Source organism: Scyliorhinus torazame, chromosome 10, assembly GCF_047496885.1.
Source record: "Scyliorhinus torazame isolate Kashiwa2021f chromosome 10, sScyTor2.1, whole genome shotgun sequence".
NCBI classification, from domain to species: Eukaryota; Metazoa; Chordata; class Chondrichthyes; order Carcharhiniformes; family Scyliorhinidae; genus Scyliorhinus; species Scyliorhinus torazame.
Window position 1 is genome coordinate 142,906,057 of NC_092716.1, and position 25,255 is coordinate 142,931,311.

At 47.6% G+C, this 25,255-nt stretch overlaps 1 protein-coding gene across 1 annotated transcript in view; it reads right to left on the minus strand.

The window, feature by feature from the left end:
* nup160 (nucleoporin 160) overlaps positions 1 to 25,255 on the minus strand; it is a 125,077-nt gene that overhangs the window by 99,330 nt on the left and 492 nt on the right. The window contains exons 2-10 of the mRNA XM_072518792.1: positions 23,184 to 23,289; positions 21,681 to 21,891; positions 18,328 to 18,550; positions 16,852 to 16,930; positions 16,073 to 16,187; positions 13,734 to 13,889; positions 13,461 to 13,541; positions 12,531 to 12,628; positions 1,510 to 1,594 (exon numbers count right to left, since the gene is read on the minus strand). Of these exons, the coding sequence (XP_072374893.1) occupies positions 1,510 to 1,594; positions 12,531 to 12,628; positions 13,461 to 13,541; positions 13,734 to 13,889; positions 16,073 to 16,187; positions 16,852 to 16,930; positions 18,328 to 18,550; positions 21,681 to 21,891; positions 23,184 to 23,289 (1,154 nt within the window). The remainder of the gene's footprint in view (positions 1 to 1,509; positions 1,595 to 12,530; positions 12,629 to 13,460; positions 13,542 to 13,733; positions 13,890 to 16,072; positions 16,188 to 16,851; positions 16,931 to 18,327; positions 18,551 to 21,680; positions 21,892 to 23,183; positions 23,290 to 25,255) is intronic.

Consider the following 25,255-nt stretch of genomic DNA (forward strand, 5'->3'; position numbering starts at 1 on the left):
TCGCGCTCAACCCGGAAACCCCCAAGAGCACACCGTGCTCAACCCGGAAACCCCCAAGAGCACACCGTGCTCAACCCGGAAACCCCCAAGAGCACATCGCGCTCAACCCGGAAACCCCCAAGAGCACATCGCGCTCAACCCGGAAACCCCCAAGAGCACATCCAACTCGCTATGGGGTTAGGCAGCGTGCCGTGGCCAGCGCCTCGGGGTTAGGCAGCGTGCCGTGGCCAGCGCCTCGGGGTTAGGCAGCGTGCCGTGGCCAGCGCCTCGGGGTTAGGCAGCGTGCCGTGGCCAGCGCCTCGGGGTTAGGCAGCGTGCCGTGGCCAGCGCCTCGGGGTTAGGCAGCGTGCCGTGGCCAGCGCCTCGGGGTTAGGCAGCGTGCCGTGGCCAGCGCCTCGGGGTTAGGCAGCGTGCCGTGGCCAGCGCCTCGGGGTTAGGCAGCGTGCCGTGGCCAGCGCCTCGGGGTTAGGCAGCGTGCCGTGGCCAGCGCCTCGGGGTTAGGCAGCGTGCCGTGGCCAGCGCCTCGGGGTTAGGCAGCGTGCCGTGGCCAGCGCCTCGGGGTTAGGCAGCGTGCCGTGGCCAGCGCCTCGGGGTTAGGCAGCACGCCTTGGCCAGCGCCTCGGGGTTAGGCAGCGCGCCGTGGCCAGCGCCTCGGGGTTAGGCAGCGTGCCGTGGCCAGCGCCTCGGGGTTAGGCAGCCTGCCTTGGCCAGCGCCTCGGGGTTAGGCAGCGTGCCGTGGCCAGCGCCTCGGGGTTAGGCAGCGTGCCGTGGCCAGCGCCTCGGGGTTAGGCAGCACGCCTTGGCCAGCGCCTCGGGGTTAGGCAGCGCGCCGTGGCCAGCGCCTCGGGGTTAGGCAGCGTGCCGTGGCCAGCGCCTCGGGGTTAGGCAGCGTGCCTTGGCCAGCGCCTCGGGGTTAGGCAGCGTGCCGTGGCCAGCGCCTCGGGGTTAGGCAGCGTGCCGTGGCCAGCGCCTCGGGGTTAGGCAGCACGCCTTGGCCAGCGCCTCGGGGTTAGGCAGCGCGCCGTGGCCAGCGCCTCGGGGTTAGGCAGCGTGCCGTGGCCAGCGCCTCGGGGTTAGGCAGCGCGCCGTGGCCAGCGCCTCGGGGTTAGGCAGCACGCCTTGGCCAGCGCCTCGGGGTTAGGCAGCGCGCCGTGGCCAGCGCCTCGGGGTTAGGCAGCGTGCCGTGGCCAGCGCCTCGGGGTTAGGCAGCGTGCCGTGGCCAGCGCCTCGGGGTTAGGCAGCACGCCTTGGCCAGCGCCTCAGTTAGGCAGCGTGCCGTGGCCAGCGCCTCGGGGTTAGGCAGCGTGCCGTGGCCAGCGCCTCGGTTAGGCAGCGTGCCGTGGCCAGCGCCTCGGGGTTAGGGAGCGCGCCGTGGCCAGCGCCTCGGGGCAAGGCATGGCAAGCGGCTCAGGGATAGGCAGCGCGCTGTCTAAACCCGAGGCGCTCCTTGCAGCGAGCTGTGTGGATCTCTCTGAGACTACTATCCGTCAGACCGGAATGAATGCTCACCTTAGGGTCCCGATCCTCTGGTATGTGTAATTCTTCATCAGCAACAGGCTCTGTGAAGACCTGGTTCCACTGTCCAGCATTATTACTGCAACAAAAGAAAAGCATCGCCCTTTCATTGCAGATCACATCAGTTCCAGGGGTAACACTGCTCCACTTTAATTTGTTGCTCCTCTTCTCCTGTAGGCATGGATTCATTCAGCAAAATTGCTGACAATGCTACCCCTGCCATTCTCCACTACCATCCCGCAACCACCCTTTACATTGGAGCCAATTGAGCCTGCATGTGGTATTTGATAAAGAAGTCAAAGAAAGCCATATTGTCCCCTTTCTGCTGAGAATGGAGTCCTGACTGGAATGACAGGGAAGGAAAGCTGACTGAACTTCCAAACTCCTTTACTATATTCAATGAGATCACCTCTCATTCTCAATACCGGAAAATGTGAATCCAATTTACTCTGCTTCTCATCTCAGACCAATCTGCTCAACCCTCACTGTACTACCTGCAGGTTTATCACCACCATCTTCTCAAGGGTAACTAGGGATGGACAATGAATGCTGCACTGACCACCAATACCCACATCCCATAAATTAACTTTAAAAGTCCTTTATTGAATATGGAGGCCAAAACTAATAGTTGTAGTCTCACTAAAGCCCTATACAACCTTCAGAAGACTTTGATATTCTTGTGCTCCTTGTAGCGAAGGCCAACATGCCATTTGCCTCCCCAATTGCTTGCGGAACCAACATACTAACTTTGCGTTCCTTGTACAAGAACACCCATGTCTCTTTGAACGTTAGCTTTTACAATTTTCACACCTTTTAAAAAAAATTCTGATAACCTCACATTTGCCCACGTTGTACTCCATTTGCCACTTTGCTGCCTACTCACTTAACCTGCCCACATCTCTTTGCTGCCTCGGTGTCCTCCCCACAGCTCACCTTTCCACTTCACTTTGTTGTGTCAGCAGATTTTGACACATTACTCCCTCGCTCTTTATCCAAGTCATTAATATGGATTGGAAATAACGGAGGGCCCAGCACTGATCCCTGCAGCCCTCCATTAGTCACAGCCTTGTGACTTAAAATACCCCATTTATCCCACTCCCGGTATCCTGTTCATTAACCAATCCTCCATCCATGCTGATGTACTATTCCCAACTCCCTGAACCATTACCTTGGCTATTAACTCTTTGTGTGGCATCGTATTGACTGCTTTTTGGAAATCCATCTACTGGTTCCTCTATCCACCCATTAACATTCTGAAAAACAAGTTTATCACGTAGGATTTCCATTTACTAAAACCATGTTGACTAGTTCTAATCATGCTCTATTTTTCCAAGTGCATTGTTAAGACCTTTAATAATGGATCTCAGTATTTTCCCAACAACCAATGTTGGAGTGCTTCCCTTCTCTTTCCTTTCTTGAAAAATGCTGTAACATTTGCCAACTTTCAATCTGATGTGACAGGTTCTGAATTTGAGAAATTTTGGAAGATCACATCGGGAAGACCCACCATCTCCACGGCTATCTTATTTAGACCCCTTAAGTGTAGGCCACCACATCCCAGGGATTTGTCGGATTTTAATCCCGCAAGTTTCTCCAATGGGTGGCACGGTAGCACAGTGGTTAACACTGTTGCTTCACAGCACCAGGGTCCTGGCTTGGGTGACTGTCTGTGCGGAGTCTGTACGTTCTCCCTATGTCTGCGTGGGTTTCCTCCGGGTGCTCTGGCTTCCTCCCAAAGGTCCAGAAAGATGTACTTGTTAGGTAATTTGGACCTTCTGAATTCTCCCTCTGTGTACAGGCGCCAGAATGTGCAACGAGGGGATTTTCACAGTAACTTCATTGCAGTGTTAATGTAAGCCTCCTTGTGGCAATAATAAAGGTTATTAACGGCCTAATTCTGAGATTACCCTCTATTTCGAGTACGAAACTTGGGTCTACTATGAAGAAGTCAGACAATATTTTTTCCAATAGCTTTGCCATTTCCTCACTCGCCATCACATTTCTGCTGTTTCTGCTTCTGAAGGACCACACTTATTTAGCTACCCTTTTGTGCCATGACTACTGGATCTTCCCCCTCCCAGTTCACAATGTCCTTCACACTGGCATCAGGCAGACACCACAACCTTCAGAGTTTCCAGTCACAGGTACAGAAAACAGTATCTATCCCACTTACTATATATGGGCCAAGGGGCCTCTTCCTGTGCCATACACATTCTATGTTTTTATACTGGCCACCTTTCACTACCACGTTCCTTTTCACTCCTCTAATCCAAATGGCTTATAAGACACGAGATATAGGAGCAGGCCACTCGGCCCATCAGGTCTGCTCTGCCATTCAATCATGGCTGATGTATCTCTCATCCCTATTTTCCTGATTTCTCACCTTAACCTTGATCCCTTTATTAATCAAGAACCTATCTATCTCTCTGCCTTAAAGCCACTGACTTGGTGTCCACAGCCTTCTGCAGCAATGAGTTCCACAGGTTCATCACCCTCTGGCTGAAGAAATTCCACTTCATCTCAGTTTTTAAAAATCCTCCCTTCAGTTTGAGGCTGTCCCCTCGGGTTCCAGTTTCTCCCACTAGTGCAAACATCTTTTCTACATTCACTCTATCCAGGCCTCTCAGTATTCTGCAAGTTTCAATGAGATCCCCGTCATCCTTCTAAACTCCAGTGAGTACAGAACCGGAGTCTTCAACCACTCCTCATATGACAAGTCCTCAATTCCAGGGATGATTCTTGTGAACTCCCTATGGGCCTTCTCCAAGACTTGCACATCCTTCCTTAGATACGGGGCCCAAAACTGCTCACAATACTCCAAATGGGGTCTGACTAGAGCCTTATGCAGCCTCAACAGTACATCCCTGCTCTTGCAATCTTGCATTTACCTTCCTAACAGCCAACTGAACCTGCAAGTTAACCAAGAAAATCCTGAACTAGAACTCCCATGCCCCTTTGGGCTTCTGATTTCTGAAGCCTTTCCCCATTTAGAAAAAAGTTTATGCCTTTATTCTTCCTACGAAAGTGCATAACCTCACACTTTTCCACATTGTATTCCATCTGCCACTTCCTAGCCTGTCCAGGTCATTCGACAGCTTCCTTGCTTCCTCAACACAACCTGTCCCTCTACATGACTTCATGAACCATGGTCAATTGATCATCCGCCCTGCAGTCCTTCTCCCCATTCATACAGGCAGCGAGTACCAGTTAGACAATGTCAGGGGCAGAGGATCCTCCATCACTACATGATGGCCCCCATACCTGTCTGACTCAGTCACACCCGCTTGTCTCACACCATAAACAACTTAAAATTCTACCTAAACTCAGGGGTGTTACTGCCTCCTGAAACAAAGTGTTGAGGTAACTCTTTCCCCTCTCGGACACCCCACAATTCCAGCAGCCTGGACTCCAGTTCAGCAACTCTGAGCAGACGTTGCCGAAGCTGCAGATACTTTCTGTAGATATGGTTGTCCAGGATTGCAGCGCATACCACACATTCCCACATCCTGCAGTCACAGCAAACCACCAGCCCTGCCATTTCCCTCTCACCTTATTAATTTGTCAATTAGTTAATAATTTGATTTGTTTGTGTATCAAGGTACAGTGAAAGTATTGTTCAGCGTACAGTCCAGACATATTGTTTCATACATGAAAAAACATAGGACATAAATAAATACACAAATACACGACTCTCTGTAGTTTCTTACATAGAACAGTACAGCACAGAAAAGGCCCTTCGATCCTCGATGTTGTGCCGAGCATTGTCCGAAACCAAGATCAAGCGATCCCACTCCCTGTCATTCCGGTGTGCTCCATGTGCCTAGCCAATAACCGCTTGAAAGTTCCTAAAGTGTCCGACTCCACGATCACAGCAGGCAGTCCATTCCACACCCTAACCAGTAAAAAACCTACCTCAGACATCCCTCCTATATCTCCCACCCTGAATCTTATAGTTATGCCCCCTTGTAACAGCTACGTCCACCCGAGGAAATAGTCTCTGAACGTCCACTCTATCTATCTCCCTCATCATCTTATAAACCTCAATTAAGTCGCCTCTCATCCTCCTCTGCTCCAAAGAGAAAAGCCCTAGCTCCCGCAACCTTTCCTCATAAGACCTATCCTCCGGTCTTGGACAAGAGTGTGTAGTCATATCAAGCTGTGATGCAGCCAGATCAAATGCTTTCTATGGTGCATCTGTAAAAATTGATAAGAGTCAATGTGGACATGCCGAATTTCCTTAGTCCCCGAGGAAGTACAGGCGCTGTTGTGCTTTCTTAGGCATAGCACCGTGTGGGTGGACCAGGACACATTGTTGGTAATGTGCACACCTAGGAATTTGAAGCTGTCAACTATCTCCACCTTGGCACCAGTGATGCAGACAGGGGTGCATACAATACTTTGCTTCCTGAAGTCAATGACCAGCTCCTTGGTTTTGCTGACGTTGAGAGAGATTGTAGTCGTTACACCATACCACAAGGTTGTCTATCTCCCTCCGGTACTCTGACTCCTCCTTGTTTGAGATCCGACCCATTACATTCGTACCATCAACAAACCTGTAGATGGGGTTGGACCGAAATTTTGCCACACAGTCGCGAGTCTATGGGAATATAGTAGGGGGCTAAGTACGCAGCCTGGCGGGGCCCCGGTATTGAGGACTATCGGGGAGGAGGTGTTGTTTATCCGTACCGATTGTGGTCTATGAGTAAGGAATGTTGTGGATCCAGTTGCAGAGGGAGGAGCCAGGTCCAAGGATTTGGAGTTTTGATATAAACCCGCCTGGGATTTTGGTGTTGAAGGCGGAGCTGTAGTCAATGAATGGGAGTCTTGCGTAGGAGTCCTTGTTGATGCTTCAGGATTGAGTGTAGGGCCAGGGAGATGGCATCTGCTGTGGACTGGCTGTGGCGGTCAGCGGATCGAGGCACTGCGGGACTATGGAGTTGATGTATTTCATGACCAACCTCTCAAAGCACTTTAGTCGGAGAAACGTTGCCTGGTTCTTCTTTGGCACCGATATGATAGTGAACATAGAATTTACAGTGCAGGAGGCCATTCGGCCCATCGGGTCTGCACCGGCTCTTGGAAAGAGCACCTGACCCAAGGTCCACACCTCCACTCTATCCCCATAACCCAGTTACCCCCACTCAACACTAAGAGCAATTGTGGACGCTAAGGGCAATTTAGCATGGCCAATCCACCTAACCTGCACATCTTTGGACATGATGGTGGTCTTATACAGATAAAAGCTAATAGGAGGCTGCACTCTCCTAGCTTGGGAGACAAAGGGAGAACGCTGGCCAGCTACTGTGTTCAACACCTCTTTCCACAATTGGTCCATATCGCACTCAACCTCCTGCGACCGCTTAGAGCATGTGCGTGCAAGCCAGACTGCTTTGATCGAACTGCACACTCCCACGTTGCAAGGGTAGCGCAGCTTCCAGCGACAATAATTAACTCCAGAGTCACCAGGCAGACCCTGATGTTATTGATCTGAGCACTGCACAGTTCAGAGTAACCAGACTGATCCTGATGTTATTGATCTGAGGAGTGGAGAGTTCAGAGTAACCAGATTGATCCTGATGAGAACATAAGAACTAGGAGCAGGAGTAGGCCACCTGGCCTTCAAGCCTGCTCCACCATTCAATAAGATCATGGCTGATCTTTTGTGGACTCAGCTCCACTTTACCGCTGAACACCATAACCCTTTATTCTCCAAAAAGCTAGCTATCTTTATCTTGAAAACATTTAATGAAGGAGCCTCAACTGCTTCACTGGGCAAGGAATTCCAGTTTCACAATAATAATAGCCCTTTATTGTCACAAGTATGAAGTTACTGTGTAAAGCCCCACCCTTTGGGTGAAGAAGCTCCTCCTAAGCTCAGTCCTAAATCTACTTCCCCTTATTTTGAGGCTATGCCCCCTAGCTCTGCTTTCACCCGCCGGTTAAAAACAACCTCTCCGCATCTATCCTATCTATTCCCTTCATAATATTATATGTTTCTATAAAATCCCCCCCTGCATCCTTCTAAATTCGAATGAGTACCGTCCCAGTCTACTCAACCTCACCACATAATCCAACCCCCTCGACACTGGGATTAACCTAGTGAATCTCCTCTGCACACCCTCCAGCGCCAGTACGTCCTTTCTCAGGTAAGAAGACCAAAACTGAACACAATACTCCAGGTGTGGCCTCACTAATACCATATACAGTTGCAGCATAACCTCCCTAGTCTTAAATTCCATCCCTTTAGCAATGAAGGACAAAAATCCATTCGCCGTCTTAATCACCTGTTGCACCTGTAAACCAACTTTTTGCAACTCATACACTAGGACAGCCAGGTTCCTCTGCACAGCAGCATGTTTTAATATTTTATCAAAATGTTATTGGTCTGAGGACTGCACGATTCAGAGTAGCCAGACTGATGCTGCCTGATGTTATTCATCTGAGCACTGCACGATTCAGAGTAACCAGACTGATCCTGATGTTATTGATCTGATCACTGCACAGTTCAGAGTAACCAGACTGATGCTGATGTTATTGATCTGAGCACTGCACGATTCAGAGTAACCAGACTGATCCAGATGTTACTGATCTGAGCACTGCACGATTCAGAGTAACCAGACTGATGTTTATGTTATTCATCTGAGGACTGCACGATTCAGAGTAACCAGACTGATGCTGATGTTATTGATCTGAGGAGTGGAGAGTTCAGAGTAACCAGACTGATCCTGATGTTATTGATCTGAGCACTGCACAGTTCAGAGTAACCAGACTGATCCTGATATTATTGATCTGAGCACTGTACGGTTCAGAGTAACCAGACTGATCCTTATGAACCACAACAAGCACAGAAAGCAAGAAAGCACAACAGCGCCTATACTTCCTCAGGAAACTAAGGAAATTCAGCATGTCCACATTGACTCTTACCAACTTTTACAGATGCACCATAGAAAGCATCCTATCGGGCTGCATCACAGCCTGGTATGGCAACTGCTCGGCCCAGGACCGCAAGAAACTTCAGAGTTGTGAACACCGCCCAGTCCATCACACGAACCTGCCTCCCATCCATTGACTCCATCTACATCTCCCGCTGCCTGGGGAAAGCGGGCAGTATAATCAAAGATCCCTCCCACCCGGCTTACTCACTCTTCCAACTTCTTCCATCGGGCAGGAGATACAGAAGTCTGAGAACACGCACGAACAGACTCAAAAACAGCTTCTTCCCCACTGTTACCAGACTCCTAAATGACCCTCTTATGGACTGACTTCATTAACACTACACCCTGTATGCTTCATCCGATGCCAGTGCTTATGTAGTTACATTGTCTATGTTGTGTTGCCCTATTATGTATTTTCTTTTATTCCCTTTTCTTCTCATGCACTTAGTGATCTGTTGAGCTGCTCGCAGAAAAATACTTTTCACTGTACCTCGGTACACGTGACAATAAACAAATCCAATCCAATGTTATTGATCTGAGCACTGCACAGTTCAGAGTAACCAGACTGATCCTGATATTATTGATCTGAGCACTGTACAGTTCAGAGTAACCAGACTGATCCTGATGAGAACATAAGAACTAGGAGCAGGAGTAGGCCACCTGGCCCTTCAAGCCTGCTCCACCATTCAATAAGATCATGGCTGGTCTTTTGTGGACTCAGCTCCACTTACAGCCGAACATCATAACCCTTTATTCTCCAAAAAACTATCTATCTTTATCTTGAAAACATTTGAAGTAGCCTCAACTGCTTCACTGGGCAAGGAATTCCAGATTCACAATCCTTTGGCTGAAGAAGTTCCTCCTAAGCTCAGTCCTAAATCTATTTCCCCTTATTTTGAGGCTATGCCCCCTAGTTCTGCTTCCACCCGCCAGTGGAAACAACCTCTCCGCATCTATCCCATCTATTCCCATCATAATTTTATATGTTTCTATAAGATTCTTCCCCCCCCCCCCCCGCCCCATCCTTCTAAATTCCAATGAGAACAGTCCCAGTCTACTCAATCTTTCCTCATAACCCAACCCTCTCAACACTGGGGTTAACCTAGTGAATCTCCTCTGTACACCCTCCATCGCAAGTACGTCCTTTCTCAGGTAAGACCAAAACTGAACACAATACTCCAGGTGTGGCTTCACGAACACCTTATACAATTGCAGCATAACCCACCTAGTCTTAAATTCCATCCCTTTAGCAATGAAGGACAAAACGCCATTAGTCTTTTTAATCACCTGTTGCACCTGACACCCAGGTTCCTCTGCACAGCAGCATGTTTTAATATTTTATCAAAATGTTATTGATCTGAGGACTGCACGATTCAGAGTAGCCAGACTGATGCTGATATTATTGATCCGAGGTGTGGAGAGTTTAGAGTAACCAGGCAGATCCTTATGTTATTGATCTGAGGAGTGGAGAGTTCAGAGTAACCAGACTGATGCTGATGTTATTGATCTGAGCACTGCGAGTTTCAGAGTAACCAGACTGATGCTGATGTTATTGATCTGAGCACTGCAAGGTTCAGAGTAACCAGACTGATGCTATTGATCTGAGCACTGCACGGTTCAGAGTAAGCAGACTGATGCTGATGCTATTGATCTGAGGAGTGGAGAGTTCAGAGTAACCAGGCTGATCCTGATGTTATCAATCCGAGCACTGTACAGTTCAGAGTAACCAGACTGATGCTGATGTTAATGATCTGAGGACCGCACGGTTCAGAATCACCAGACTGATCCTGATATTATTGATCTGAGCACTGCACGGTTCAGAGTAACCAGACTGATGCTGATATTATTGATCCGAGCACTGCACAGTTCAGAGTAACCAGACTGATGCTGATGTTATTGATCTGAGGACTGCACAGTTCAGAATCACCAGACTGATGCTGATGTTATTGATCGGAGGACTGCACGGTTCAGAATCATCAGACTGATGCTGATGTTATTGATTTGAGCACTACACAGTTCAGAGTAACCAGACTGACGCTGATATTATTGATCCGAGCACTGCACAGTTCAGAGTAACCAGACTGATGCTGATATTATTGATCCGAGCACTGCACAGTTTAGAGTCACCAGACTGATGCTGATGTTATTGATCGGAGGACTGCACGGTTCAGAATCATCAGACTGATGCTGATGTTATTGATTTGAGCACTGCACAGTTCAGAGTAACCAGACTGACGCTGATATTATTGATCCGAGCACTGCACAGTTCAGAGTAACCAGACTGATGCTGATGTTATTGATCTGAGGACTGCACAGTTCAGAATCACCAGACTGATGCTGATGTCATTGATCGGAGGACTGCATGGTTCAGAATCACCAGACTGATCCTGATATTATTGATCTGAGCACTGCACGGTTCAGAGTTACCAGACTGATCTTGATTCACTCCAGTTCAGAGTGCCGGGCTCATCCTGATGTCAATGATCTGAGTTATGAATGAAAGATCACGGTTGGGTTTATCTAATCAACAAAGGAAGCGTCTGTGATTTGATTTTCAGGAAGTTTTTTTAAGATAACTTTTAACCATATCTAAAGCATTTGTTAAGTTGTAAAACTAGATCAACAGGCCACATATGCAAACTGCTGTAGTCAAACCCAGTACCTGATACTATCAAGTTATTCTCCATGTAAGTAGCAAGTTGCACAGGGAATGGGCTGGAGACAGTGTTTGAGCCAAAATCCCAGCAATCCTTTACCAATGAGGTGCCGCAAAGGCCTGAATATCAGGTGCTTAAGGATCAAGGAACTCTTTGTTTAAATGGCCTTCCTCATGCAATGATCTGGTGATGCAGTCAAATTTAAACCTAGAATGGTTTGCAGTTCTGATAAATGAGAATAAAAAACAAAACCCTCGCTGTACCTCCCTCTGATTACTTTGAGCTTTCTTACATTTCCATGTTTATTTCCTTTGCTCACTACTTGTGTACCTATTGAGGTAACTACACCCTGCTCATAGTCGGCTGGGTCACATTTCCTGTGAACACAGCCCAGTCCATCACGCGAATCTGCCTCCATTGACTCCATCTACACCTCCCGCTGACTTGGGAAAGCGGGCAGCATAATCAAGGACCCCTCCAACCCAGGTTATTCTTCCTTCCAAACTCTTCCATCGGGCAGGAGATACAAAAGTCTGAGAACGCGCACTAACAGATTCAAAAACAGCTTCTGTCTCCACTGTTACCAGACTCCTAAATGACCCTTTTATGGACTGATCTGATCTCTTCATACATCTTCTCTACTGAGTAGTACTGCACTCCTGAATGCTTCACCCGATGCCCGTGTCTATGTATTTACATTGTTTATTTATGTATGTTCTTCTATGTTTTATTTTCATGAATGGAATGATCTGTCTGGACTGTAAGCAGAACAATACTTTTCACTGCACCTCGGTACACATGATAATAAACAAATCCAATCCAGCAGTAATTTAGAACAGCCCTGGAAATGTTACTATAACCGGTCTTCCATTGCAATGCTTGTGTATGGCTCACTTCTCCAGACTCCACCTCCACCTCCACACCCCCACTCACCCCATTCTCAAGTCCAGTCCAAATCAATAGAAAACAATAGTTCATAATTGCAATCAGAAATATTCAACCACTTGTGTTCATTGTGTATCAATCGCGGTTGACAACATGCAGGTGAACTGCACTGATTCAGTGGTTACTTGAGTACATATAAAGAGATATTTCCTGACACTGTGACGTGGTTAGGTGGTGTACACTTGTAATGTTTCACACTGCAGATAAATCTAAACGGAATCAAGATTGTTTCCAGTTTTTTCCTTCAACTGATTTTCAGGACTGTAAGAATGGAGGCCCATAGGCTTCCAGACAAACGTACCGACAGTCCTTAACCACACTATCCATTCTGGGAGGGACAGTTTTTTGTGGGAATGCCAACAGTGGACAACTTGGGAATTGCTAAATTTCCATTTTTACCAGATTGTCCCTCGAGGAATCGGGTGTAATTATTTTTGCTGCTGTTATTTTTGTTTTGACAGTTTCACTGAGAACTTACTGCTCAAAGTTGATGTATCTGACATTCGACTGGTTGTCCTCATCCTGCCACAAGGCCCAGATATCAGTGGGAGTCAGGGCAAAATCCACCAGTGTTTCCTGTGAAAAGACCATAGATCAGGCATGTAAACCATTGCCCCTTCAGCCTGGAGAACACAAACACGTGGTCCACTCCACCAACTTTACCCAGTGTCAAGAGGGATAGGTAGAGCAGATTCCACTGGGTGGAAAGTAAAGGACTAGGGACAAAAGTCAAAAGAATGGAGTCAGACCAATTAGGAATGAAATGAGGAAATATTGTCCTACGGAAAAGCTAACTACAGCTTGGAACTCTGCCACTAACAGCAATTGATGCTCACATTTGAGATTGAGAGATTTCGGTTAGCCAAAGGTCTTAAGGGATTTGAGGCAAAGGTGGGTGACAGATCAGTCATGATCTCATTGAACAGCAGAACAGGCTTGAGGGAGTAAATGGCCTCCCCATGTTCTTGATGGTATAGGAACAGAACTGATACATCATTTTAATAACTAAAAGCTCCAAAATTACAACTATCACTGGAAGAAGAGTAAATCATCCCCATAGGAATAAGCTTAGAATCACATCCCAGCAGGTTTGTTTCCCCGTGAACATCATGTTCAGAGCAGCAGCATAGCCCAATAATGTTGTTACTAATAATACTAAATCAAGATTGACGAAGAGGAGCAAAGGGCTCGTGGAAGCCCAGCCCCATCCTCCCCTCCCCCCTTACATTCTCTTCAATGCCGACAGCTTAGCACCAACAACATAGGCAGATCGCCCATTCAGTGTTGTGAATAAAGTACAAATGTTTTCCTGGGTACAATTCCCTTTATTGAAGGCAAACATAGACAGTTCCATTGCCAAGACTCTTCCAGGATTCAGAAAGGACTGACATTCCAGGGAGGTACCTACCTGCGTGGAGAAGAGAGTGGAGATGTGATCCAGGCTGTAGCGGTTACTCTCAATGCAGCTCACCAATTGGAAGACACAAAACTGCAAGAGAATAGTCAAGATTCATTGCTGGGCCAGTGGTGTCACAATGGATAAAATGCCGTCCTCTTATGCAATTTCTCAGGTTCCAGGATACAGGTTTTAATGGAGGCTGGATAAGTAATGAATAACCTGATTCCCAGCTAACTAAAAGCACTGTGCACATTTAAAAAGGTAAATGCACAGAGATAGTACCTGTCCACGTTTGGGGCAATGCAGGTAAACACCCAGGAAGAAACCAGATGAGGAGTATGCCAAACGCAGCTTATGACCCAGACTGATGGTGTGCCGTAGCTCCTTACTGGCTGGCATAAATATCAGCAGATCTGCAACCATCAGACATATTTGATCCTAAAGAAAACAAAAAACACACACACACATCAGGACAGAGAATGCATCTTATACTCTGCAACACCCAGACACTGAGCTTAACATAGCTCACCATTACGGTGCTCACCATTACGGTGCAAGTCAGCCAGCAACTTGTGGCGAGGCCGATTTGTCGTTTTTTTCTGAGAACAGCAGCTTGCTCTGAAGCTCATGGAGTTCATGAAATTAGTCTTAGCAAATTAATTAGCAGAAGTTCGAACTGATATTCAACAGCCTAAAAATATTTTGAATGAAAGCATTTATCTTGCTAGAATGTCAATCAACCTCCCAGCCCAGAAAGGAAACAACACAAACCATAGGATGAGAGCAAGTAAATTGTTGTCCTAGAATTTAAACGGCATTCTTACTTTTCCACTGCCTCTTATTCCCCCTCTTACTCCAATCTTTCTTTCCCTCTATTTCTTTTTCATGACTAGTTCATCCCATCTCTTCTTCATTCCGGTTCTGTTCTCACATTTGCCAAAATATCCATTATTAACTTTTAACAAATTGTACAGCACCAACAGAGTCCACCCTGAGATAGCTGTCCTGTTCCTGTGTAACTTTGCGTACAGAACCACAAAAAGAAATGCCTGACGTTCCTCACTGCTCTTGGCCTGTACCATTATTTTAAAACCCAGAATGGGCAGAAGGAAGAGGGATAAGAAATCAGAATGGTCTTCCAACATCAAACTTCTGTCTGCCCTTCGTTCATCCACATCTTGTACCTTTGCCGAGTTAATATTAGACTTTTTAATTTGCTGCACGCCAATTTATTTGGCTGTCTACAATAATAGCCCCGTATTCCTTTGCGGAGCGGATACCATTTCCTCACAATCTGGGACAATGATCCCAGGAGTGTGTATAACTATAATCTGTCAAAGTTCGTACAATTCAAAAACTGTGCCTTTCGATCAGAAAATTGCATGTTATTACACTACCCGAGAAAGATGACAGAGGGAAACCAGGGAATTATAGATCAGTTAGCCCAATACTTGTCAGGGAATTCGGGCAATCTATAATTGAGGATTAAGGACACAAATGAACATTTTCTACAGTTCTGAGATCCAGCACGGATTTAAGTGTGGGTCTCGCGAGGAAGGCCTGACTGACTTGTATTTGAAGGCCATGACAGGGCCGCGCACGAGGCCGCCAAATTGTGCAAATGATAGGATTAAAGCATAGAACTTAACCCTCAACCCCCTAACGACACCCCTCCCAATTGCAATTTTGTTGGAAAACAGTTGTACCTCTATCCCTTTAACAAGGATATTTTAAATGTATTTTATTACAAACATGTATCAAAGCAGGTTAGAGCAAGTAAACACACCAGGAAATATATTTCCCAACAATCAACTATACAGTGAACTGGATGAGTGAACAGCCAATGTCATTTTCTACGCCTAGTGCCAGTGTAAGTATTTGCCAGCATGGCTACTCTCGACTAAATCTCCTAAAAGTGACCTGTGAGGGCAGCACGGTGGCGCAGTGGGTTAGCACTGCGGCCTCACGGCGCTGACATCCCAGGTTCAATCCCGGCTCTGGGTCACTGTCCATGTGGAGTTTGCACGTACTCCCCGTGTTTGCGTGGGTTTCGCCCCCACAACCCAAAAATGTGCAAGCGAGGTGGATTGGCCATGCTAAATTGCCCCTTAATTGGAAAAAATGAATTGGGTGCTCTAAATTTTTTTAATAATTTTTTTTTTTTTTTTAAGTGACCTGTGCTCCACACGCCTTCTGCTGCAGTGTCTACGCCTCTCCGCCTCCCCCACTCCGCTCCCCCCTCCCCCACCCCCCGCGACGAACAGCTCCTCAAACACAGTCACAAACATCTCCCACCTTTCCTCAAACTCCCCTGCAGAGCCCCTTAACACATACTTTACCTTCTCCAATCGCAGGAAGTTTTACAGGTCACCTAACCATGTCGCTACCCCCGGTGGCGATGCAGACTGTCACTCTTGCAAAATTTGCCGCCGTGCAATCAGAGAAGCGAAGGCACGACATCAGTTTTCCTCCTCTCCATGAGCTCCGGCTTCTCTGAAACCCCAAATATCGCCACCAAAGAGTCTGGGTCCACCTCCTCCTCCACTACCCTGGCTAAGACCACAGACATTTAACAAGGATATTTTGCGCAATGCCTGGTGACCAACAACCTTGATACATACCTTGTAAGACCAAAGTCGCAGCTTGTGGTCCTGGCACAGAGCAAAGATAAAAGCATCATGTTCCACCAGTTGAACTGCAAGGCTGACAGGTAGATCGGAGGGGCCTTGATCACCTCTGCAGAGAGCACAGAAAAGTATTTGAATCATCTTTAACCAGACTTCATTCAACACACACAAATTCAATCCCTTATTATTACCCCACGCCACCGGTAAAACAACTTGCAGCTTCCAAGCTGCTCTATTTTGTTCGGGGGGGGGATACAGGTAATAACTATAAATAGGTAGCAGTAGGAACACAGCAAGGATCTCCCCCTCCACTGGGAACAGGGATGGGATTCCCACAACCACTGCGTCCCCGACACACCACACCCCCCAAGTTATGAGGAACAGCGATCGGCCTCCCAACTCCCCACGCCACCACCATTCCCCCATCTTTTTTTAAAAATAATTTAGAGTACCCAATTCATTTTTCCAATTAAGGGGCAATTTAGCATGGCCAATCCACCTACCCTCCCCATCTTTGGGTTGTCGGGGTGAAACCCACGCAAACACTGGGAGAATGTGCAAACTCCACACGGACAGTGATCCAGAGCCGGGATCGAACCTGGGACCTCGGCACCGTGAGGCAGCAGTGCTACTCACCGTGCTGCCCCCATTCCCCCATCTTAAGGGATAGGGCTCATACCCCAAGATCAGGGACTTAAGGGACAGGCCCTCGACTGGTTCCAACACCCTCTGCCATCTCTCCTCAATGCTCATCCCTACTCCACCACACTGACCTGATTGCCGTTGACATCCATCCTGTGAGTAAACGCTGCATGACGGAGCTCTGTTTCAACTCCAGTGAAATCAGAGAGCCTGCAACAACACAACAATCAATCTCTCCTCTTCCATTGAAATCCCGATGTAAGCCTGTTTCAGCAACACTTTATTTATTTAAAGTACCCAATTCATTGCTTTTCCAACTAAGGACCAATTTATTGTGGCCAATCCACCTACCATGCAGGGGTTTGACCCATGCAAACTCCACACGGACAGTGGCCCGGGGCCAGGATCGAACCCAGGTCCTTGGCAGCAGTGCCATCCCTCAACAACACTTTTAATCTGAAAACTGTACCGATTCCCTTGGTATACTGACAATTCTTTAAAAGCAAAGCTCTTTGTATATATTCATCAACAATAGTGCACCCTGGATTAGGAAATGACAATAGATTTTATATCTGGGAGTGAGCTACTGAGCTGCAGTCTAATGAATGGGGCTCAAATGGGATCATAAATCTAAAGGCTGACCGACAGTTGCCTCCACTTTAGTGTAATTAGTTTTTTTAAATATATATATATATATTTTTTAATTTAGAGTACCCAATTATATTTTTCCAATTAAGGGGCAATTTAGCATGGCCAATCCACCCAAGTAATTGGATTTAATTATTGTCACGTGTAGAGAGGTACAGTGAAAAGTATTGTTCTGTGCACAGCTCAGACAGATCATTCCGTACACGAAAAAAGAAAATACATAGGGCAAACAGAAAATACACAATGTAACATACACAGGGGCTGGTTTAGCACACTGGGCTAAATCGCTGGCTTTTAAAGCAGACCAAGGCAGGCCAGCAGCACGTTTCAATTCCCGTACCAGCCTCCCCGAACAGGCGCCGGAATGTGGCGACTAGGGGCTTTTCACAGTAACTTCATTGAAGCCTACTCGTGACAATAAGCGATTTTCATTTTCATTTCACTAGGCACAGGCATCGGATGAAGCATATAGGAGTGTAGTACTACTCAGTAGAGAAGATATCAGATCAATCCATAAGCGGGTCGTTTAAGAGTCTCGTAACAGCAGGGAAGAAGCTGTTTTTGAATCTGTTAGTGCATGTTCCCAGACTTTTGTAACTCCTGCCCAATGGAAGAAGTTGGAAGAGTGAATAAGACTTTCCCAAGGCAGCAGGAGGTATAGACAGAGTCAATGGATAGGAGGCGGGTTTGTGTGACCGCTGGGCAGCGTTCACGACTCTCTGTAGTTTCTTCGTAATAGAAACATGGGGAAATTCCTGGTTTTAATCCACTCAGCCGCTTCTCCAATCACAGATTCACATAGTACAGGTTGTATTCCAACACAGGAACATTGACTAACAATCTTAGTGCATGCAGATACTTATCATCACTGCAATATCACCACTTTTTTCACTTTTTAGTAACAAATGACAAGATTGCACACAGTAGCTTCAGATGATCAAACAGTGACCCCATATTACCTGTTGTGTCTTGCTCGGGAAGTTGGATTATCAGAATCCCTCCAGACCAAGATGGGAGCGCAAGCAGTGCCTCTCCATCACTGTTCAGCCAGGTGGCTGACGCTGTTGAGTTAGTCGAATGGCCCTGGATACCAGGAATTAAAAAGCTGTTTGCTGGATCCCGAAAGTTCAGTTTCCCAATGTCAGTGAAGATGGACTGGATATGCCCCTCACTGATCAATTCCTACAGAGATATTACCAGGACAAACACAATGGTTAGCTTTGAGAAACGGAACTTAAGAAAAAAGCAGGTGCTCTGCAGCATCGGAAGCTGTTCTCGGGGGACTGGATGGGGTAGAAAATTCATATACAATTAAATCCTGGCTTCTCGAGCATGGGACAGAAGGTAACTCAGCCAATACTTCTAGCACAACATGAAGATAGCTTCCCTAATTCAGCAGCAAGGTACAAACGGACAAAATACCATTAGGTAACTGTTGTGGGGAAATGAAACACTGCGTAGACACTGCTGCAGCAGGTGTGTTGAGCGCAGGTCACTTTTAGATTTACTCGAGAGCGAACATCCTGGCAAATACTTATACTGACACTAGCTGTAGAAAGTGGCATTGGCAGTTCAAAGCACAAATCCATGACCCCTGGATAGGCTGTAATTTCAATCTGTTTCCTGTCAAACTTTGAAGAGCTTTACTAAGTTTACTTCAGGCTGTTCTTTGCTGCAATATAAATACTCAGATCAACCTCACAGCTAAGGTGCTGAATTCACATTGCCCTCGCTCTGAAGCAGGGGATGTCCCCAATGAGCTACACAGACATGGCTCCTTATGTGCAACACGGTTTCCACAAGCTTACTGTCATAGATGTTTACAGCATGGAAACAGGCTCTTCGGCCCAGTTTGTCCATGCTACCCAGTTTCTATCACTAAGCATTTGGCCCATATCCCTCTGTACGCACTCTGCCCATGTAACTGTCTTTTACTGCCATGTAACTACTTTTTAAAAGACAAAAGGCAGCACGGTAGCCTTGTGGATAGCACAATTGCTTCACAGCTCCAGGGTCCCAGGTTCGATTCCGGCTTGGGTCACTGTCTGTGTGGAGTCTGCACATCCTCCCAGTGTGTGCGTGGGTTTCCTCCGGGTGCTCCGGTTTCCTCCCACAGTCCAAAGATGTGCAGGTTAGGTGGATTGGCCATGATAAATTGTCCTTAGTCTCCAAAATTGCCCTTAGTGTTGAGTGGGGTTACTGGGTTATGGGGATAGGGTGGCGGTGTTGACCTTGGGTAGGGTGCTCTTTCCAAGTGCCGGTGCAGACTCGATGGGCCGAATGGCCTCCTTCTGCACTGTAATTTCTATGTAAATCTATGTAAAAAAATGGTACCCGCCTCTACCACTGCCTCGGACAGCCTGTTCCAGATGCTCACCACCCTCTGTGTGACGAAATTTCCCCTCTGGTCCCTTTTGTATCTCTCCCCTCTCACCTTAAACCTATGCGCTCTAGTTCTGGACTCCTCTACCTTTGGGAAAAGATGTTGACTATCTACCTTATCTATGCTCATGGGCAGCACGATGGCACCAGTGGGTTAGCCCTGTTGCCTCACGGCGCCGAAGTCCCAGGTTCGATCCCGTCTCTGGGTCACTGTCTTTGTGGAGTTTGCACCTTCTCCCAGTGTTTGCGTGGGTTTCACCCCCACAACCCAAAAGATGTGCAGGCTAGGTGGATTGGCCACGCTAAATTGCCCCTTATTCTGACCAACAAAACCTAGCATTCTGAATGCCTTCTTCGCCACCCTGTCCACCTATGACTCTACTCCTAGATCTCTTTATTCTGTAACTCTCAAGCTATACCGCTGGTCACAAGCCTCCAGTTTGAAAAACAACCCTCCACAACCACCTTTTGGCTTTGGAGTAGAGTTAAGAGAGAAAGCCAATTTTGTATCCAATTAGCTACCTCACCATGGATTCCACGGGATTTAACCTTTTGCAACAATCTACCATGCGGCCTTGTCAAAGTCCATGTAGACAATGTCAACCGCACTCCTCGGTTACCCCTTCAAAAAACTCAATCGACTACCTCCAAATCTAACACCTGGCCTGGTTCATTACCCAGTACCAAATCCAATGTGGCCTCGCCTCTTGTTGGCCTATCTACATACTGTGTCAGGAAACCTTCCTGCACATTGGACAAAAACTGACCCATCTAAAGTACTCGAACTATAGCGTTTCCAGTCAATATTTGGAAAGTTATCTATCATGATGCACTTTAATACAGCAAATACGGACGAGAAATATTCATTTAGGACCTCTCCCCACCCTTGTGGATCTGCACTGGCAGAAGGATCACCCAGATGAGCAGAGTGGTTAGCACAGTTGCTTCACAGCTCCAGGGTCCCAGGTTAGATTCCCAGCTGGGGTCACTATCTGAGAGGAGTCTGCACGTTCTCCTATGCCTGCGTGGGTTTCCTCCGGGTGCTCCTGTTTCCTCCCAGTCCAAAGATGTGCAGGTTAGGTGGATTGGCCATACTAAATTGTCCTTCGTGTCCAAAAAGGTGGGGTTACTGGATCACGGGCATGAGGTGGAGATGTGGGGGCTGATGAGTTGCACTGATAGGGTGGGACTGTGGGCCTAAGCAGGGTGCTCTATTGGAGAATCAGTTCATATTCAATGGACTGAATTCCCCCCCCCCCTTCTGCATTGTAGAGATACTATGGATTTGTGTCACGTCTATGGAAAAACTCAAATAGACCCCCACCAGTTAGACATGAATCGGCAGATAACAGTGACAGCTGTGGTCAAGTTGGCAGCACACTTGCTTCTGAGTCACAGGGTTGCGGGTTTAAATCCTGGTCCCGGACAATTACATTACAAAACACACATTATCTACTCTTTCTTAAGCAGGGCCTTCCTGAGCAGACAAACTGTCCGACCAATCATCCAGAGAGCCAGCGATCGGTCCGAGGCCCGGCCAATCAGCCCGCCGTGGGCCCGGCCAATCAGCCCGCCGTGGGCCCGGCCAATCAGCCCGCCGTGGGCCCGGCCAATCAGCCCGCCGTGGGCCCGGCCAATCAGCCCGCCGTGGGCCCGGCCAATCAGCCCGCCGTGGGCCCGGCCAATCAGCCCGCCGTGGGCCCGGCCAATCAGCCCGTGAGCCAGCCATGGGCCCGACCAATCAGCCCGCGCGCCAGCCATGGGCCCGACCAATCAGCCGGCGCACCAGCCATGGGCCCGACCAATCAGCCCGCGCGCCAGCCATGGGCCCGACCAATCAGCCCGTGAGCCAGCCATGGGCCTGCCCAATCAGATAGTGAGTTTGTGAATCTTCGGCTGACTCTTTACATTGTACAAAATGGTTACTTACACTTCTGTACATGCGAGATGGATGGGGCAGCACAATCCTGTGTACAGTTTGGTTAGTTAGAATAAGGAGAGTCACACGATCATGAGTCTCATGTACATGAACACCACCCGGCAACACGTGACAATTCAGGAACTTTATTCGGACAGTGTTGTTGAGGAGGTTGGTGTCCAGAGACTGTTCCATCAGGTGCAGGGTGTCACCAGAACTGGTCCTAAGGAGGTAAAGAAACAGGATTAGAATCACAAAGCTCTCCCGATGATGTTCACAACATGAGATCGGAGTAGGAACCTGCCCTTTACCCATCCCCCTACAACATGACAACCTGGCCCTCACCCCCACCATTAAAACATGACAACCTGTCCCTCATCCCCCAATACAACAACATGACAACCTGTCCCTCATCCCCCAATACAACATGACAGCCTGTCCCTCACCCCCCAATACAACAACATGACAGCCTGTCCTTCACCCCCCCCCCCAATACAACATGACACCCTGTCCCTCACCCCCCCCCCCCAATACAACAACATGACAACCTGTCCCTCATCCCCCAATACAACATGACAACCTGTCCCTCATCCCCCAATACAGCAACATGACAACCTGTCCCTCATCCCCCAATACATGACAACCTGTCCCTCACCCCTGCAATACAACATCACGTGTCCCTCACCCCCCCAAATACAACATGTCAACCTGTCCCTCACCTCCCCAATACATGACAACCTGTATCCTCACCCTCCAATATAACATGACAACCTGTCCTTCACCCCCCCCAATACAACATGACACCCTGCAGCCTCCCCCAATACATGACATCCTGCACCCTCACCCCAATACATGACACCCTGCACCCTCCCCGCCCCTCCCCCAATACAACATGACACCCTGTAACCTCACCCCCCCCCCCAATACAACATGACACCCTGCAGCCTCCCCCCCTCAAAAAACATGACAACCACCCCCCCCCTCAAAACAACAAGATCACACCTACTGCCTACATGTTCCCCTTACATGTGTGTGAGCAAGTGACACTTCACTCTGGGGCACTGTCGTGCACAAATTATACTCCAACACAGTAATGAATGAAATGAAAAGAAAATCGCTTATTGTCACAAGTAGGCTTCAAATGAAGTTACTGTGAAAAGCCCCTAGTCGCCACATTCCAGCGCCTGTTCGGGGAGGCTGTTACGGGAATTAAACCGTGCTGCTGGCCTGCCTTGGTCTGCTTTCAAAGCCAGCGATTTAGCCCTGTGCTAAACTGCTAAACAGCCCCTATATGAATACCGCAGGAAGGGTACAGTCAGAAAACAGAGTGTACTTCACATCAACAGCCAGACACAAAACCTTTGCATGTGCAGTCTTTCTTTATAATCTTTGATCAGAAGCTTCAAAACTGTGATCATCTGGTCAAAATAAGTCTCTTTTAGCTACACCACACAACCCTCACAAGTAAGAGTGTCACCAGGCTCACTCTGCAGACTACAAGCAGAAAATACTCACCAATGTATGAACCGATTCCTGGTGACAGACTGCAGCTTCCCACTGTCTTCATAGAAAAATCCACCGGCACTATCAGAATATTTCACCCCTGGAACAGCATTCACACCTGCAGAACAGACACAAGACACAATCTTTAATCCAACCTCAACTCAAAGACTTCCAGCTCAAAGGACAATCCTCCAAAATAAATTGTCTCAATTTGTAGTCAGATTGTTCTATGCAACAAGGAGGAAATGTTGACTATATATATGTTTTTAAAACATCATTTGGCCCATCAGGTCTGCACCGACCCTCCGAAACAGCACCCTACCTAGGCCTCCTCACCTGTCCTCTCCCGTAACTCCACCTAACCATTGTACACTAAGGGGCAAATTAGCATTGCCTATCCACCTAACCCTCATAACATCTTGCATTTTGGAGGCCCATGTGCTTGTGTAATTTCTCCAATGAGTCTCAACCTTCGTCCATAACAAAATTGTTAGAATGCTTCGAGGAGGTAACAAGGAAGTTAGATAAAGGACAGCTGCTAGTTGACGTCATCTATTTGGGTTTCCAGTAGGCCTCTGACAAGGTGTCGTACAGGAGGCTGCTAAATAAGATAAGCGCCCATGGTGTTATGGGCAAGGTACTGGCATAGATAGGGATTGGCTGACTGGCAAAAGGCAAAGAATGGGGATAAAGGGGTCTTTGTCAGGATGGCAGCTGGTGACTAGTGGTGTTCCGCAGGGGTCAGCGTTGAGAGCACAACTAATCATGATATAAATTAACAAGCTGGAAGAAGGAAATGAGGGCATTGTTGCTAAGTTTGCAGATGATACAAAGATATGTAGAGGAACAGCTAGTGTTGAGGAAGCAGGGAGGCTGTGCAGAAGGACTTGGACAGGGTAGGAGAGTGGGCAAAGAAGTGGCAGATGGAATACAATGTAGAAAAGCATGAGGTTATGCACTTTGGTAGGAAGGATAGAGGCATAGACTATTTTCTAAATGGGGAAATGCTTAGGAAATCAGAAGCACAAAGGGACTCGGGAGTCCTTGTTCATGATTCTTTTAAGCTTAACGTGCCGGTTCAGTCGGCAGTTAAGAAGGCAAATGCAAATGTTAGCATTCATGTCAAGTGGGCTTCAATACAAGACATAGGATGCACTGTTGAGGCTGTACAAGACTCTGGTCAGACACCATTTGGAGTAATTAGAGAGCGGTTTTGGGCCACGTATCTAAGGAAGGATGTGCTGGCCTTGGGAGAAGGTGCAGAGGAAGTTCCAAGAATGATCCCAGGAACTAAGGACTTGTCATATGAGGAGCATCATCACAGGAAAAATTGTTTGGGTAGCCTAAAAAGCCACAAACTAGGGTTGCATCCCTGGAATTTATAAAGTGATGCGGTGCTATGATCAAAGTTTTCAAGATATGAAAGGAAGCAGTTAGGATTGCTAGAGAGAGAAACGATTTCTGCTGATTGGCCTGTTTAGAATTTGGAGACATTATCTAAAAATTACAGCTGCAGAATTAGGAAACATTTCAACAGATCCAGTGGCAGACTTTTGGAACTCTATAAAAGGCAATTGATGTGAATTGTTCAAGTAATATCTTGGCGGAATGGAGTAGGATGCTTCCCGGATGATCAACTTAGCTAAAATAGTGAAACTCCATTGTTTAAACTGGCTAACTGATCAATTGCTGGATCTTGGGGCAGATGTCACTGAGGTGGGGACCACTGATGCAGTTTTGGTATGATCCAGGAAACAGATTGAAACATAGATTTTGTTAACCAAGGTCGGTAAGAGATTTGGGGTGAAGGGGAGTAAATGGAGTAAGTTGTAGATCAGAATGAATCTGAGGAAGGAGCAGCGCTCCGAAAGCTAGTGACATTGAAACAAACCTGTTGGACTTTAACCTGGTGTTGTAAGACTTCTTACTGTGATCAGAATGAAAGGCAGCTAGGGGCAGCACTGTGGCACAGTGGTTAGCACTGCTGCCTCATAGCACGGAGGACCCAGGTTCAATCCCAGCCCTGGGTCACTGTCCCTGTGGAGTTTGCATCCCTCCTCCCCCCTCCTCTCCTCCTCCTCCTC